General features: G+C 39.3%; 1 protein-coding gene across 1 annotated transcript; it reads right to left on the minus strand.

The window, feature by feature from the left end:
- Positions 1-289: 289 nt before the first annotated feature.
- LOC108990887 (outer envelope protein 64, mitochondrial) lies at positions 290-14,558 on the minus strand. Its single transcript, XM_018965003.2, has 13 exons — positions 14,223-14,558; positions 13,776-13,928; positions 13,566-13,690; positions 12,225-12,350; positions 11,341-11,523; positions 4,945-5,089; positions 4,428-4,596; positions 2,890-3,024; positions 2,595-2,795; positions 2,173-2,300; positions 1,973-2,024; positions 1,584-1,653; positions 290-731 (listed from the first exon to the last, which is right to left on the minus strand). Exons 1-13 carry the CDS (start codon positions 14,468-14,470, stop codon positions 649-651), a joined length of 1,818 nt encoding a protein of 605 aa, XP_018820548.1. The 5' UTR covers positions 14,471-14,558; the 3' UTR covers positions 290-648.
- Positions 14,559-15,235: the final 677 nt, after the last annotated feature.

Here is a 15,235-nt window from a genome sequence, read left to right on the forward strand (position 1 = left end):
GATAAGAACTATTTAAAAGCTTCTACACTACTGGATTAAGATAAAATAAGATCTAAGATGCTTTTAAAAACAAGTCGAATCTTTTTGAAAATAGGGGTGCCGATTGATACCGATGATGATTTTGAAGGGGACAATATTAAATGAAATTTTTAATCATTTCACAAATATCCCATATGTTATACTACATAGAACAAAACTGCGGAGAAAATTTTAACTTGGACCCGTTCTAGGCTTTTGCTTATGGAATTGTAAATCGACTGTAGAATCCTCATATTTTTCACAATATGAATTGATGAGGGAAAAATAGCTTATAGAGTAGATGAGAAAAAAAGCATTGCTTGCACAGTAATGCCTGCAAATAGCCAACATTACAAGAATGTCTTTCCTGATAATTTTGATCGAGATTACTTACAATTAAACAATATGCACAGGGCAGGAACCAAAAAACAAAAATGCAGCAATGGTAAACAGAGCAGCACAGCTCTTTCTTTTTCTTTTTTTTTTTTCGTCTGTTAAGGAAGAAGGGTCTATATTCTCAGAAACCCACAATAAGTGTTATTTCCTGACCGTTAGAAAGAAGTGTTCTCTCCTGATTTTGTTTCTGATTGGAGAGGGGAGAGGAGGGTAGAGAGGAAAGGAGAGCATGTATCAACTCATCAGCTTCCCAAGTCTTTTTTCAGCAAGGCTGGCAACCTTATTCTGTGGTTCTAGAACACGAGCATGCTTGAAATCTGAATATACACAGAAAAAAGTATTATATAAGCAGGTTGAAGACTCAAAAACCAAATTTAATGTTTTGCGAATGTAGCATATAATTAGAGTGTACGAGCCATGTACACTGTCTATTTGTGTGTGTCCAACTCGTGCATTATTAGATCAAAGCAACCACGTTAATTAGGACCCATAACATGTCATGGCAACAAGGCATGGAATATGTAACTACAAAATGGAAGAACATAATTTGATATGTGTGATTGTTAAAGAAAGCAAACTATATCCCTATTTCAAGTTCAACAAACTCCTTTGGTTATATGGGTGTTTTGGAAACAACATGCATATAGGCTCTATGTCTGTAATGAGCGGGAAACACCAAAGTATTTGAGCAAATAGGTGAAATTCATGTAATTACAGAAATTTTCAAATTTCATTCTTTTAAAAAAGTAACAATAGCTATTAAAATATGAAGGGGAAAAACGATGGTTTTTGTTTGGTAATTCCCATGATGCAATTGGAGCTTATAATTAGAAAAGAATCTTTAGATAATCTTTTGTGGCTCTGGAGGCAACTTGATCAATGCATTATTATTTCAAGAGAAGCTCCTATCAAAATTCACTATGAATCTTTGGGCACCTATATTGAGATAAGATTAGTGAGCACTATCCAAGATAACCTATCTTGCAATTTTCGATGACCGTGCATATTGAAGCTCATTTTGATCAGCAATTGAGTTTTCAATCCTTGAAAGGAAGATGCTCAACAGGATACATACAAAATCACCGTAGCATTCCTAGACCTAGAAAAGCTGCAGCTTATTGCAAACAAAATGAGCATTTATTTATACAGCATAAAATCAGGATTCTTACCTTTAGCGGCCTCTTTGTAACGGAGAAGCAATTCTCTAGCTGTTCCACGCCTTAGATATGCCTTCACATTCTGCACAGAAATAATAAAACATTATGCATGTTCTATATGCATGCACATCTCACATTCCCTTGTGCTACCATGCAGGACATGATGCAAAAGTCCCGTGCAATGCTTCATATTTTTAGTTACTCAGAAGTCAGCATCTTCATGCATATTTAAACCTCCACATGCACCCAAACAATACAGTAGAGAATATAAAGATAACTACGGGCCAATTATCTAAGCATAATAGGACCCAATTCCTGATACTACGGCCAGTGGCTAAAAAAGTTAAATAAAAATATGTAGATATAATGAAAATGTCCTGAAAATAAGCTCATCCGCTCACCTTCTTATCGTGTAATATTGCCTTACTGCAGTCCTCTTCAGCTTGTTGAAAACTGAATATAATGAGAACAACAAATACAAAGCCTATGAGTACAATACAGAGCAATGAAATTAAACAAGAATATATCATCCCAACTCCAGCCTATGAATACAATACAGAGCAATGAATAATATGCAATTAGAAATTAAACAAGTATATACCATCCCAACTCTAAGTAAGCAGCTGCACGGTTGCAATAAAAAGTCGCATTTGTCTCATTCAATTTGATAGCTTCAGTGTAGTAATTGACAGCCTTATTCCACTGCCTTCCCTTAAATGCAGCATTTCCCTGCAACAACATTCCAAGAGCAATATGAAAAAGCTGTTATTGTTGTCTGCGCAAGTGTGTCGTATATGCATCTGTAGGATAATAATTTTGTGTATTAGGTACTTGTATTGAATCTGAAACAAGTCTTGCCGATTTCTTTATTGTAAGTGCTGGTATCATTTGAGCAAGATGCCAAATTCACAATGTCAAAAGATGCATCGAATGATCAATCACTAGATCACAGAAGTCCGCACCAAAAACAATTTCGCAAATTAGGTGTCAATATTTCAGAGACAACATTAGGGATAAACGTACCTTTTCTTTAAGGAGTTCAGAAGCATCCATGTTACCATTGGTATCTGGTAGTGGCACCGAATTAGACGCAATGCTGGCTTGCGCTTGGAGGGATGAATATATATCCAAGACCATATCAAGAAGAAATTTATCAGCACCATGGAATGTGATAAATGAAACAGAAATTGGACAATCGTTGTGCTTGCCTATTGGAATGGTAACCTGCCAATGGAATGCAAGACAGAGATATCAAGTCTGCCAGGCCATGGAAACTAAAACATACAGACAAAAACTGAAGCGAGAAACAGCAACTCACCTGACAGCACCCAGACATACTAGCAATGCTTGATAGTGCAAATGCACGATCATGGAACTCAGCAGAAAGACCTCTTTTTGTATTGAGCTTTAATGGAGAATCGGCTACTGTGGGAATTACTAAAATACCATCCTCCTGGAGAAAAAATAAAAAGAATGGTGTAACAGATTAGTATGCAACACAAGATGTTTGAACATACTAATAAAAATCCTTTTTTTTATGAGTAATAAATTATTTCATTGATATAAAGATAGGCATACTAATAAAAATCCTAATATAGGAATATGTAGATTCCTGCAGATAATGGATCATATGATGCAAAACAACAATAAAATAAAATAAAAATCAATTAAACCATTCAAAACTACTAACAAAAAAAGAGAAAATAAACATTCAGAACCAATCAAACTGATCGACTCAAACCAACAAAAAGCTTTGTACCACCACAACAAAAGGCTTGGTTTAATCTTTTGGCTATTTTCCCTTCTATCTGACATTATCAAGTTCCACCACCCTCAAATAACACATGATTAGCCAAGATTCATATAACTCCTAGGACAAAACTCAACCCTAATGTTTCACTTTGCAAACATTTCTGAAAAACTAGTCCAAGAACTGCACAATCACAATGTAAATTTACATATACTAACAACATTACATATATTCCTACCCAAAAAAATTACCGATTCCCAAACCCAACGATTTATATTTTCAGGATTTACATGGATCTAGCACCCTGAAAATGTACTCTTTAGAGACCTTGTCAAGGATGCAAAGGAACAAGTCAATATGTGCCTCGTTGGAATTGTTGCAGCGGAAGCGATTCCAACGAGCACAAGACGATGGTTGAATCATTTGTGCATCACTGTGACAACAACGATAATGGAGCACGCCAGGCCATGGAATTTCTGGAGGCAATGATGGAGATAGATGAGGGAAAGGGACAGGGATGCAGTGATTGGGTGAATGGTGAAGGAGACGGTCAGGAAAAAAAATATTTCAAATGGAGGTATCAGCTTAGGATGTTTTAACCAATCTGCTGCTGGAAATTTCAATTGTAATGGGGAATTTACTCTGATTTATAAGCCTCACAAAAAGATCAGATGTAACCGTGGCCGGAAACTCAGATTTCTCCACATGGAATGTGCAGTTCAATTGATATGTATCAATGTTCAGTTTCAGTTAATAATTAAAAGCGAAAATGGAGACTGTAAATTGAACTGATGCCATTGGGTTGTTAAAAGGGAATTGAACCAACCCATAATACCCATGTAAACCAGCCCATTACACTCATGCTTATAAACCAACCGAATTCCGTTGGTTTGAGCCCATTCAGTCAGGTTTAATGTGCTGGGAGGATTGGTTCACACCCCTAGCAAAGAGGAAAATGTATAAACAAGTAAACACACTACTCTCTATATGACACAAAAGAAAAGTACCCAACTTAAAGTATAAAACAATAATAATATTACATGAATTCAACAGTTAAGAGTTGCCATATTCATGAAACACAATAATTAATAAGAAGCTGGGAATACCTTCAAGATATTTTGAAGGGCAGCCCGCATCTCAGTCCTGACTCTATATAAAATTTTCATGTTTTCGTGTGAGGTGTTAATTGCTGCAAGAACACGATCAGACACATCAGGTCCTAACTTGGGTTTGACTGATTTTACCCATTCTTCGTGATTTGTTTTGAATTCATATCTGAAAGCAGATGTCCAGGTCATATATATTAGCCAAAAGGAAAACGAGGGCTCAACTAGACCACAGTAGTATTACCAATAATCAAAGGCTGCATCCTACTAATCAAAAAAATCAAGGGCTGTATCTGTTAGTTTGTGTTTGTGTGTGTGTGTGTGTATGACTTTTTAACGAAAAGTCAGAAATCAAGAACAAGAGGTTAAACATGAATCTCCTAATGAAGAATTAAATGGAGAGAGATTCTAAAGCACGCATTGGTCATCAAGAATTACCAATTTTAAACATATAAATCGAACAATGAACCAAAAGAAATGCAAAAGGGGATGAAAAAAATTAACCCTTTGTGAATACCTTTGTAATGAAATCATTACGGAAGAGAGAGCTTTTAAAGCTGATGTCCCATTTTGCACGTTTGTTGATGGTTCTCGAAAACCTTTTAAGCTGGGTACATTTGAAGCAATATACTGACCAAAATTCATATGCTTCGGAAGCTGGTCTGTAAAATCAAACAAAATAAAGTAGCAACTTTAATATCACTACCACATTGCTTTGGTCGAGAAATCATTGAAAAATTAAAATAAAGGTATTCTGTGGTATTGACAATAAAAAATAAATAATTTCAACTGACCATTTTTTTTTTATCAGTAAAATATAGATATTATATATATGGATGAAAACAGGTATAGCCCTTGTACATAGGAAGTATACATTAGAGCTCCTAAATACATTCTAAGAACGATAAATTAAAGACAAGAAATCCTAAATATTGTCCCCATGCAAAACAATAGTGGAAAACCAACACATTAGAGTGTGGAGCAAAAAATTCTTCAACTCAGTCATTGTGCATTCCTTATCTTCAAAGCACCACGCATTCCTTTCCATCCAAGTGCACCACATAATGTACAATGGAATCATCTTCCACACTGCTGCCACTTGTTGACAACCTTGCAACTTTGTCCAACAACCTAACAAATCCACCACCCTCAAGGGCATAACCCAAGCAACATCAACCATTTGAAAGATCTCATCCCACAACAACCTTGTTACCTTGCAGTGTAATAAGAGATGGCCCACAGATTTTCCATTCTTTTTACACATGTAGCACCAATCCACCAATACACAACCTCTCTTCCTCAAATTGTTCGTGGTCAATATCTTCCCAAGAGCAGCATTCCAAATAAAAAAAGCTACTTTAGAAGGCACACGAGCTCTCCAAATATTCTTCCATGGGAACGGAATATTGTCAAGATGTGTAGTCAAGATGCTATAATACGCCTTGACTGTACATCTCTTGTGATTATTAGACCTCCACTTCAAGCTATCTCGTTGTGCCATAGGAACCTTCATAGAATATAATAAGCTGAAAAAAACCGAAACACTAGGTAATTCCCAATCATGGAAATCCCTATTAAACAGAATATTCCACTGGTGCGTACCATGAGAAAATAGCCGCACATCCGCTATTGAAGCCTCCCTATTAGCTGCAATATGGTATAGAGCCGGAAAAACCCTTTCCAATGCCCGTTCTCCACACCACACATCTCGCCAAAATCTGATTCGATTGCCCTCACCAACTACAAAACGAATTTGATTTGCAAAGCAAGGCCACCCATTCCTTATATACTTCCATAATCCCACACCATACCCCCCTCTCACTTCATTAGAGTACCAACCACTCAGCCCAATACCATATCTAGCATCAATAATATCCTTCCATAATGATCCCCCTCCAAATGATATCTCCAAAGCCATTTTCCTAGTAAAGTTCTATTAAAGGTTCTCAAGTTACACACACCCAACCCCCCATTCACAATTGAGTCACATACAGTCTTCCAACTCACCAAATGAAATTTTTTCTCCTCCCCCATGCCTCCCTATAAGAACGCCTTAAAAAGTTTCTCCATTCTGTTCACCACCCCTACAGGCATAGGAAACAAAGATAAAAAATAAGTTGGAAGGTTAGTGAGAGTACTCTTGATAAGAGTGAGACAGCCCCCTTTTGATAAATACACTCGTTTCCAACCAGCCAACCTATTCTCTATCTTCTCTACTACCCCATCCCATATAGCTCTATTCTTGAAAGTTACTCCCAAAGGAAGGCCCAGATATTTCATTGGGAAAGAAGAAACCATACAATCCAGAAGGCTTGCTAAACTAAAGATATTAGAGACCAAACCCACAGGAACCCTTGCCTAGATTCACCTTTAGCCCTGACACTGCTTTAAAGCAGAGTAATAGTGCTCGTAGAGTTTGGATCTGGCTTCTATTCGCTTTACAGAAAACTAACATATCATCTGCAAAAAGGTGTGAAATGATAGTAGGACCACCAGAACCATTGCCCACCTGAAAGCCAGATAAAAACCCTCCCCCAACTGCAGCCTGCACCATCCTACTTAAAGCCTCCATCACAATAACAAAAAGAAGAGGAGATAGAGGATCTCCCTGCCGCAGACCCCGTGAACTGTCAAAGAATCCAGCCGGTGTGCCGTTAACTAGAACTGAGAAACGGGCGGTTGAAATACAATGACGCATCCATGAAATCTACCTATCCCCAAAACCAGATCTCTCAAGTGAGTATAATAGAAACTCTCAGTTCACGTGATCATAAGCCTTCTCCATATCAAGCTTGCACAGCACACCTAAACCTCCCTCCCATAATCTGTGGTCCAAACACTCATTTGCAATGAGTACTGAGTCAAGAATTTGTCTCCCACGAATAAATGCATTCTGAGACTTAGATATAATTTGTTCCAACACCGGACTAAGCCGGTTAGCAAGAACCTTCGAGATAATCTTATAAACATTGCTAACCAGGCTTATAGGCCGAAAGTCTTCAATAGTCAAAGCCCCGTGTTTCTTAGGAATGAGAGCAATAAAGATCGCATTTAGGGATTTTTCAAACTTTTGAAGAGAGTAAAATTCATTGAAAACCTGCATAGCATCACCTTTCACAATGTCCCAACAAGTTTGAAAAAAACCTATTGAAAACCCATCCGGCCCTGGCACTTTATCTTTAGCCATTCCAAATAAGACCTTGTAAATCTCCTCTTCAACAAAAGGTCTCTCCAATACACTCGCACTCTGCAAGTCAATTGCCTCAAAGTTCAAAGCATCAAGCTTCGGCCTCCAAGGAAACGATTTTGTGAGGAGATTCTCATAGAAATGTACTATATGGTTTTCTAACTCGGGAGGAGAAGAAAACACCTGAAAACCTGATTGGAGTGACTCGATAGCATTATTACGCCGATGTGAATTAGCCACTTTGTAAAAGAATTTCGTACACCTATCACCTTCTTTCAACCAAAGGGCTCTGGATTTTTAACGCCATGAAGTTTCCTCTGACAACAAAACCCTCTCCAAATTTGTCATAACCATGTCCTTCCTCAATAACATCTCCTCTGAATTATCTCCCAATAACTCTTTATCCTCTAGCTCTTGCAATTCCTCCAACAGTGTAGCCTTCTGATTGTCAATGTGACCAAAAACCTCCAAATTCCACTTCTTCAAATCTTGTTTCAATGCCTTCAACTTACTTGCAAGAATGTAACTTGGAGTACCAATGAACTGATATGAAGACCACCAAGTGCGCACCATCTCTACAAATCCATCCGCTTTTAGCCACATGTTTTCAAACTTGAAATACCGGCGCCCCCTATGTATACCCCCACAATCCAAAAGGATAGGAAAATTATCAGAACTGTGACTCGGCTAGTCTTTTCTGACTAACTTCCGGATATTGAGCTTCCCACGCAGGAGATACAAAGAATCTATCCAATCTCGACCACACCCGCCCATTTGACCAAGTGTATTCACCCCTTACCAGGGGGAGATCCATGAGGTCAAGATCGAAGATGAACTCGCAAAATTCATCCATGGCCAAAGAATTCTGACAATGCCCTGAACACTCACTAGGAAAACGAATAATATTAAAATCTCCCCCCATACACCATGGCACATCCCACAAAGAGTATAGACCCGCCAACTCCTCCCACAACCTTCTCCTATCCATATCCACGTTAGGGCCATATGAGCCTGCAAATGCCCACTCCCAACCATTCACCACATTTTTAAATCTAATAGCGACCGAGAATTCTCCGATACACTCCTCGATCAACTCAACAACTCTTTTGTCCCACATAAGTAACACTCCACCTAAAGCTCCCAAAGAAGCCAAATAAGTCTATCCCACATACACTTCGCACAATTTTCCTATCAATGAAACGCATCTTTGTTTCTTGAAAACACACCACATCACCCTTCCACATCCGCAATAATGAATTGATACGGAAGCGTTTATTGCGACCATTAAGCCCCCGTACATTCCATGATATAATCTTAGGCTTCATAAGAAACTATATTGCCCCTCCCTTTTTCTCTGTCCCTTCCATCGCTCCATTCTTTCACATCATAATTAATGGAACAAGTTAGCATTTTAAGTTCCCTATCCTGCTCTGTGGCTAACTTCAAATGACTAGCCTCAAGTGCTATAAGAAGAGCCTTGAATTGTTCTTCGTAACCTCCAAAAGAAATCCCAATGACATATTGAATCTCCTCTACCTTCTTAAACGCCCAATTTGACGAACAACTCCCATTTGTAGAGCTAGGAAGGAGTGTACACAAAGGAGTCAGGATGACCCCCTCCTCACCTGTGCTGACGAGAGAAAATAAAGCCAGTTCTGATCCACACACTAAATTTGACTCCTCACTAGAAGGAGCAAGACCCATCGGAGACCCCAGTGATGAAAAGCCTTGTTCCGAAATGACTGTGTGATACCCCATATGATATGGATAAGGGTAGGTGGTGTATGGGATCCCACATTGCTTGGGAAGGAGAGGTTCTTGCTCTTTATAAGGTTCTAGTGGGGCTCCAATTGTATCATTGACTAGTCTTTTTGGAGTATAAGCCATGTGGTTTGGGCCTTCTATTGGGGTGTTACAAATGGTATCAGAGACTATCCCAACCAGAAATGTGAGACTTGAGCCGTGCCACTTACAATGGACAGGCCCGACGAGGACGTCGGGAATTTAAGGGGGGTAGATTGTGATACCCCATATGATATGGATAAGGGTAGGTGGTGTATGGGATCCCACATTGCTTGGGAATGAGAAGTTCTTGCTCTTTATAAGGTTCTAGTGGGGCTCCAATTGTATCATTGACTAGTCCTTTTGGAGTATAGACCATGTAGTTTGGGCCTTCTATTGGGGTGTTACAGACTGTCTACACTGGATTCACCACTGGGCTTCCATCCACCACGCACAGCCTTGTCTACGTATTTCCAGCAATAGCCCAGAAGGCAGCAACGTGAAACCCACCAAAAACCCATCCTCTGCCGACGATACCTACACTGGAGCAACTTCTACTCTTTCGACCACCACTTGAGGCTGAGACTGAACATTCTCCAACAAAAAACCAGCTGACGGCGATGGGAAAACAGCCCTCAAACTGAGCAGCTCCACTGTTGCCTTGCCGTCAACCCCATCTTCCCGTCAAAATGGCCCTGCCGTCACACCATGGTGGTCGACCGCCACCGGCGGTTCTTTCTGTGCCGATGTGGGAGCCAGCGAGACACTTATCGGTGCCGCCAAAGCTTGACTCAGGCCGAGGGTCGAAATCTCGGTATCACCCAATTCCTCTGTTTCCAGCATTGTTTGGGGCCTATGGCCTGGCCCACACCGGAGCCCATGCCAAAGCCCATCGCAGGCTTCCCCTTTCCAGCACCCAAGCCCAAGCCCAACCCATCTCCTTCATGGCCCATCCCAAACTGCAGCACCTCCTTCCCTTTTAACACTGCGTTTCAACCAAAGAATTTCATCCAATAAAAACCCAACTTTTTCCTCCATATTACTCAGCACCCCTAGTATACTTTCCTCATTTGACCCCAACCATACGTTGCCAACTACCCCATGATTCTGCACGATCTCTGGATAGGCCACGGCTGGCACCACAGCACTCACATCTCGCGACTGAACCTTCTGTGCTTGAAGCACCTCACTGTACGACCATGAACCACCTGCTATCAATGATGGAGCACCACCTTCTTGCCTGAACAGCTTCAAGTTTCCTGCTTGGACAGCACTAGGTGCTCTATTTCTCACCTTCGGGACAGAGGAAGAGAATGGAGGACTGAGCTCCTTCACTGTATCTCGAAAATTTTTCCAACCCTCCCCCTTCCTTCCTTCCGGCACAACAATTATACCTCTTCTCTTGTCATGCCCAAATTCCGATAGGGCAATAAATCTACCATAATAATTACTACCCCTTCGTACCATCAATACCATATTTCCTTTTCTACGAGTTCTCAAGAACTCTGCATGACCCAGTGATGCTGCACATTCCTTCACCATAGAGCCCTACCATCCCATGGTTTCATGATCCAAAGAGATGTATTTCACCACACGACGATTGTTCTCTGTGATTCTCCACCACCTTTTATTCTCCTTTCTTAACAATAACAACCTCCCCGCACAGCCCCATCAAGACCAACCAATACGGTGCCCAGACTGAACTAAAAACTCAAAACTCTCAAGTAACCTGTTGCCATTAACACACCAGTACCAACAAACCAGAAAAAAGAAAGAAAAACCAAAGAAAACAGGAAGTGTACGGAGAGAGAAGTTTTTTAGAGAGAGAAACTGAAACCCCAAACTGAACATGAGTGTAGTATGTATGTATGTATGTATGTATGTATGCATGCATGCATCTTGCTTTCTGTCTATGTTTGCATTACCATGAAGTCTGCAACTTACACCCAGAAAGATTTTCAATTGCTTTGCTAACAACGTATAATGTCTTTTGTGTGGGAACCTTAGAGAACTGAAAGAGGTCATCAGCAAAAATGAGGCGTCTTGCCCTTCTAGGCTCCACTGAATTCAATTGAAGTAAAACATGTCCAACACGATGCAGAACAGATGGATCACGAGCAAACCATCCTGAAAGATAGACACATAATTAAATGAAAGAGAGGGGGGGGGGGATCAGGAAAATTAACAGACAAAATTTAGAAAGAAACTAGGCAGAAATAAGTCCCCAAAGATCACAATACACAGAAAAGATAGCCAACTGCCACCATTTAAACACCCATTTATTATTTATGATGGGTGTTTGTCTATACGTTTTTTTTATGTCTATACGTGCAGACATCATTCTTTGTATAAGGAACACTACCATCCGCATATTTAAAATTCTGAAAAATATGACTCATTTGCAAAACTACGAACTGGCATCCTGCTGCACCAGGTTTTTAGTAGGACAATAAAAAAAGGAAAAACAGGTATGAGGTATTCTAATCATGAAAAGTTTTTTAGTATGGGTACCCACGTGTCTTCATGACTATTCATTATAAACCTTAACACTCTAACCTGTCAAGGTGCAGTCAAGTGGTCAAAGGTGAGCTTGGAACCAGTTGTAGACTCAAGCATCCTAGGTTTGATTCCGCACCAAGTGTTCCACTAAATACTTGATATAGGATTAGGGCGGGTGGGGTTGTGTTTCTAAGATTTAATCCTTAGGGTGAGCCAAAGGGCACTACCTTGATGAGGTTCCACATCTTAAAAAGTAAATAAAAAACAATAAAATTCAAGGCCATTTCATAGAACAACTTTTTACAGTACTATGTAATTATCTTCCATACCAACAGTATCTAAACTTTGTGAGTTTGGTATAACTCCAATTGTTGATACAGCCCCATGAGATGGTCGATATCCAATGATACCACAAAATGATGCTGGAATTCTCACCCCTCCAATCGTATCAGTACCTGCAAATAAAGGAACCTTAAATGATTAGGAGGTATTATTAGGAAGCAAAATTCTGAATACAATTTTTCATTGACCATCATAAACAGTAAGTAAAGAAGGTCAATAAGCAACCTGTCACAACAAAAAAAGAGGTCAATAAGCAAAAATAGCCACATCAACTATACATAACAAGCACTTCTTCTGCAGTAACTATGCTCATTGCCCTTACTTTTGTTTTCACTAAGAGGTCACACGACAAAATAATTGATTTTTGGTTGGAATAAAGTTGAGGTAATCCTTATGTGAATGGTGAGATGTCATAACAAAACACACAAAATGAAAAAAAAAAATTTATATATATATAACGGAGGATTGAGAAAATATCATCCTAATAGGAATACAACTTACAACATATAACCCCTAGGGAATGGCTCAAGTGGTAAGAGCCTTGGTCTTGGTGGTATACTCCCTCCAAGTTTAAGGTTTGAACCCTTGGTCCAAACAATTTATTGGGGTCATCAGACTGGGGGAATTTCCCCTTGAATTACTCGAAGTGCACTTATAGGAAACTCCTTGCCAAGAGCCGAGCCTGTGCAGTCCAGGATAAGTCGGCACTTTGTTCCGGACACCCGATGCCAATCAAAAAGAACTTACAACAAATATCTTTTCAAATGTAACTTAATTCAGTGTCTTAAGATATTTAACAAATTAACCAGCTATATTTTTACCGATTCACCAACAAAAAAAAAAAAAACATATCAAAACCTTTATGGAAATTTTTCGTTTCAAGAAATGGTTGTAACATGTAAAACAAAATCGGTCCAACAGAGATAAAGATAAAAAGACATTACAACTAATTGGGGTTTAAGTGGTTTTAAATTTCCTTTTCTATCCTTCACTCAGCAACAAAGAAACTGTAGATACAATCCTAAATTAATTTGAACTCCAAATAACGCTCAAAGAGTAGTAATTGGCAACTAGATCTTGGAAAAATAAAATAGATAGACGAAAGTGAACCAGGTTCTGTGAACGACAGTCCAGACTCTGCTCCCGGAAGAATGAGCCTTGAAAGTAATAAAAGAAAAAAAGTTTTCCAAGAGAAGATTTCCCCAGAACCCTCAAAATGAAAGAACTGAACCATATATTGTTCAACCAAATTGTATATTCGCCAACTTGCAAGGAGGAGAGAGGGAAGATTCAGCATTTGCAACACGAAAAATAACCAACCAACATACCAAGAGCAAAGTCAACAATTTCAACTGCAACAGCCACAGCAGAACCACTAGAAGAACCTCCTGGAATACGTGATGGCATTTGTGGATTGGTAGGGGTTCCATAATGCATGTTCTGCCCGGTTATCCTGAGATGGCAATAAGACACAAGCGCCGTAACAAAGCTGCATATCTTAATAAAAAGAAAAGGTAGCGGGGAACGTAAAGGCTCACCCGAAGGCCAATTCATCCATAACAGTCTTGCCAACACAAGCAGCCCCATTCTTCAATAGAGCAGTCACTGCCACGGCTGTCTTCCCTGCGGGCTTGTGCGCTCTCTCCCAATCGCGATTCCCAAACCCGGTCACATGATCCTTCAAATCAAATCTGCACACGTATGTGAACAACGAACTAAAATCTGATGCATCCAATAAAACAACTAAGAAGAGTAAATAAAATCAAAATTAGACGACTTTAAAATCTAAATGATACTAGAACGTAGCGCTCCCTATCTCTGCACGTAGATGGAGAAAGGCAACTTTCTCAAGCCCATTTAGGAAAGTAAAACATTTTCCCAATCAAATGAATATAAATGCAAATTCCTAAAACAACACATAAAAAATTTTTTAAAAAGGACACGAATTTCGAAAACACGAACATAGTGAGTCTGAGAAAACGAACATGTCCTTTATGGCGAAGGTGAGACCGGCAAGCGACTGCCTAGCAGCGGGAGGAGGCGGCTGAGGGAATGGGAGAATCTCGAATCGCTCCACAAAGGCACCAAAATCCTTAATTCCCGCCGCCTTCGATCTCCGCCTGCGCCTCCGCGTTTCCGCCATGATCACGACCCCGACCACGCCGATCCCGACCACGATCCAGAGCTTCGGGTTGGAGGCATTGGCCTTGATCAGCTTGAGTGGCTTCGACATGAGGAAATGGAAGAAGCTTCGAGGGTTTTAGAGAGAGATGGCGAGGGGGTTTTGGGAGGGTTTTGCAGGGAAGGAAAGTTATGAGGGGGTATAAGGTATTTGATGGATAGTAGTTATATGAATGGATCTGTGCTATCGTGCGCCTAGTGCGCGGGTTAAGGCAGCTGGTCGGGAAACGCGCGAATATTCTTCTTTTTTCTTTTTCTTTTTTTCTTGTATTTTTTCTCTCAAATTCCAGTCCAGTCCACGAAACTTTTTTTTTTTTTTTTTTTTTTACATCCCAAATCTCTTCCGAAGTCCTCGTGATTCATCGATGAACGTTCTTGATACCTTCTACGCGACTTCGCATTTAGACTTTGAAGGATTACACGTTTGAGAAATTTTTTATAACTTTCATAGAATAAATTATAAATTAACGTAGATATAACGTATATTATAATAAAATTATAAAATAAATATAGTATATCACATAAAATAATATTAGTTTATAAGTTTATTTTAATAAAATCTTTTCATAATTGTAATACTTCTCTAATTTCAACAAAAATATTTTGACCTCAAAATAATAATTTCCTTTATATAAATTATAAATCACGTGAAAAGAATTATTTAAACACTCAACACATCGAATAATTATATTGAAAAAAAAAATACAACAACAATTAAAAAGGGTGATGAACATTATTACACATGTATATTGTGGAATTTGACACCCATAAGTTTTATTTGCTAGGAATGTCAAGTAGACAATAATTACTGACTTGA

Source organism: Juglans regia, chromosome 13 (genome assembly GCF_001411555.2).
Source record: "Juglans regia cultivar Chandler chromosome 13, Walnut 2.0, whole genome shotgun sequence".
Lineage (NCBI taxonomy): Eukaryota > Viridiplantae > Streptophyta > Magnoliopsida > Fagales > Juglandaceae > Juglans > Juglans regia.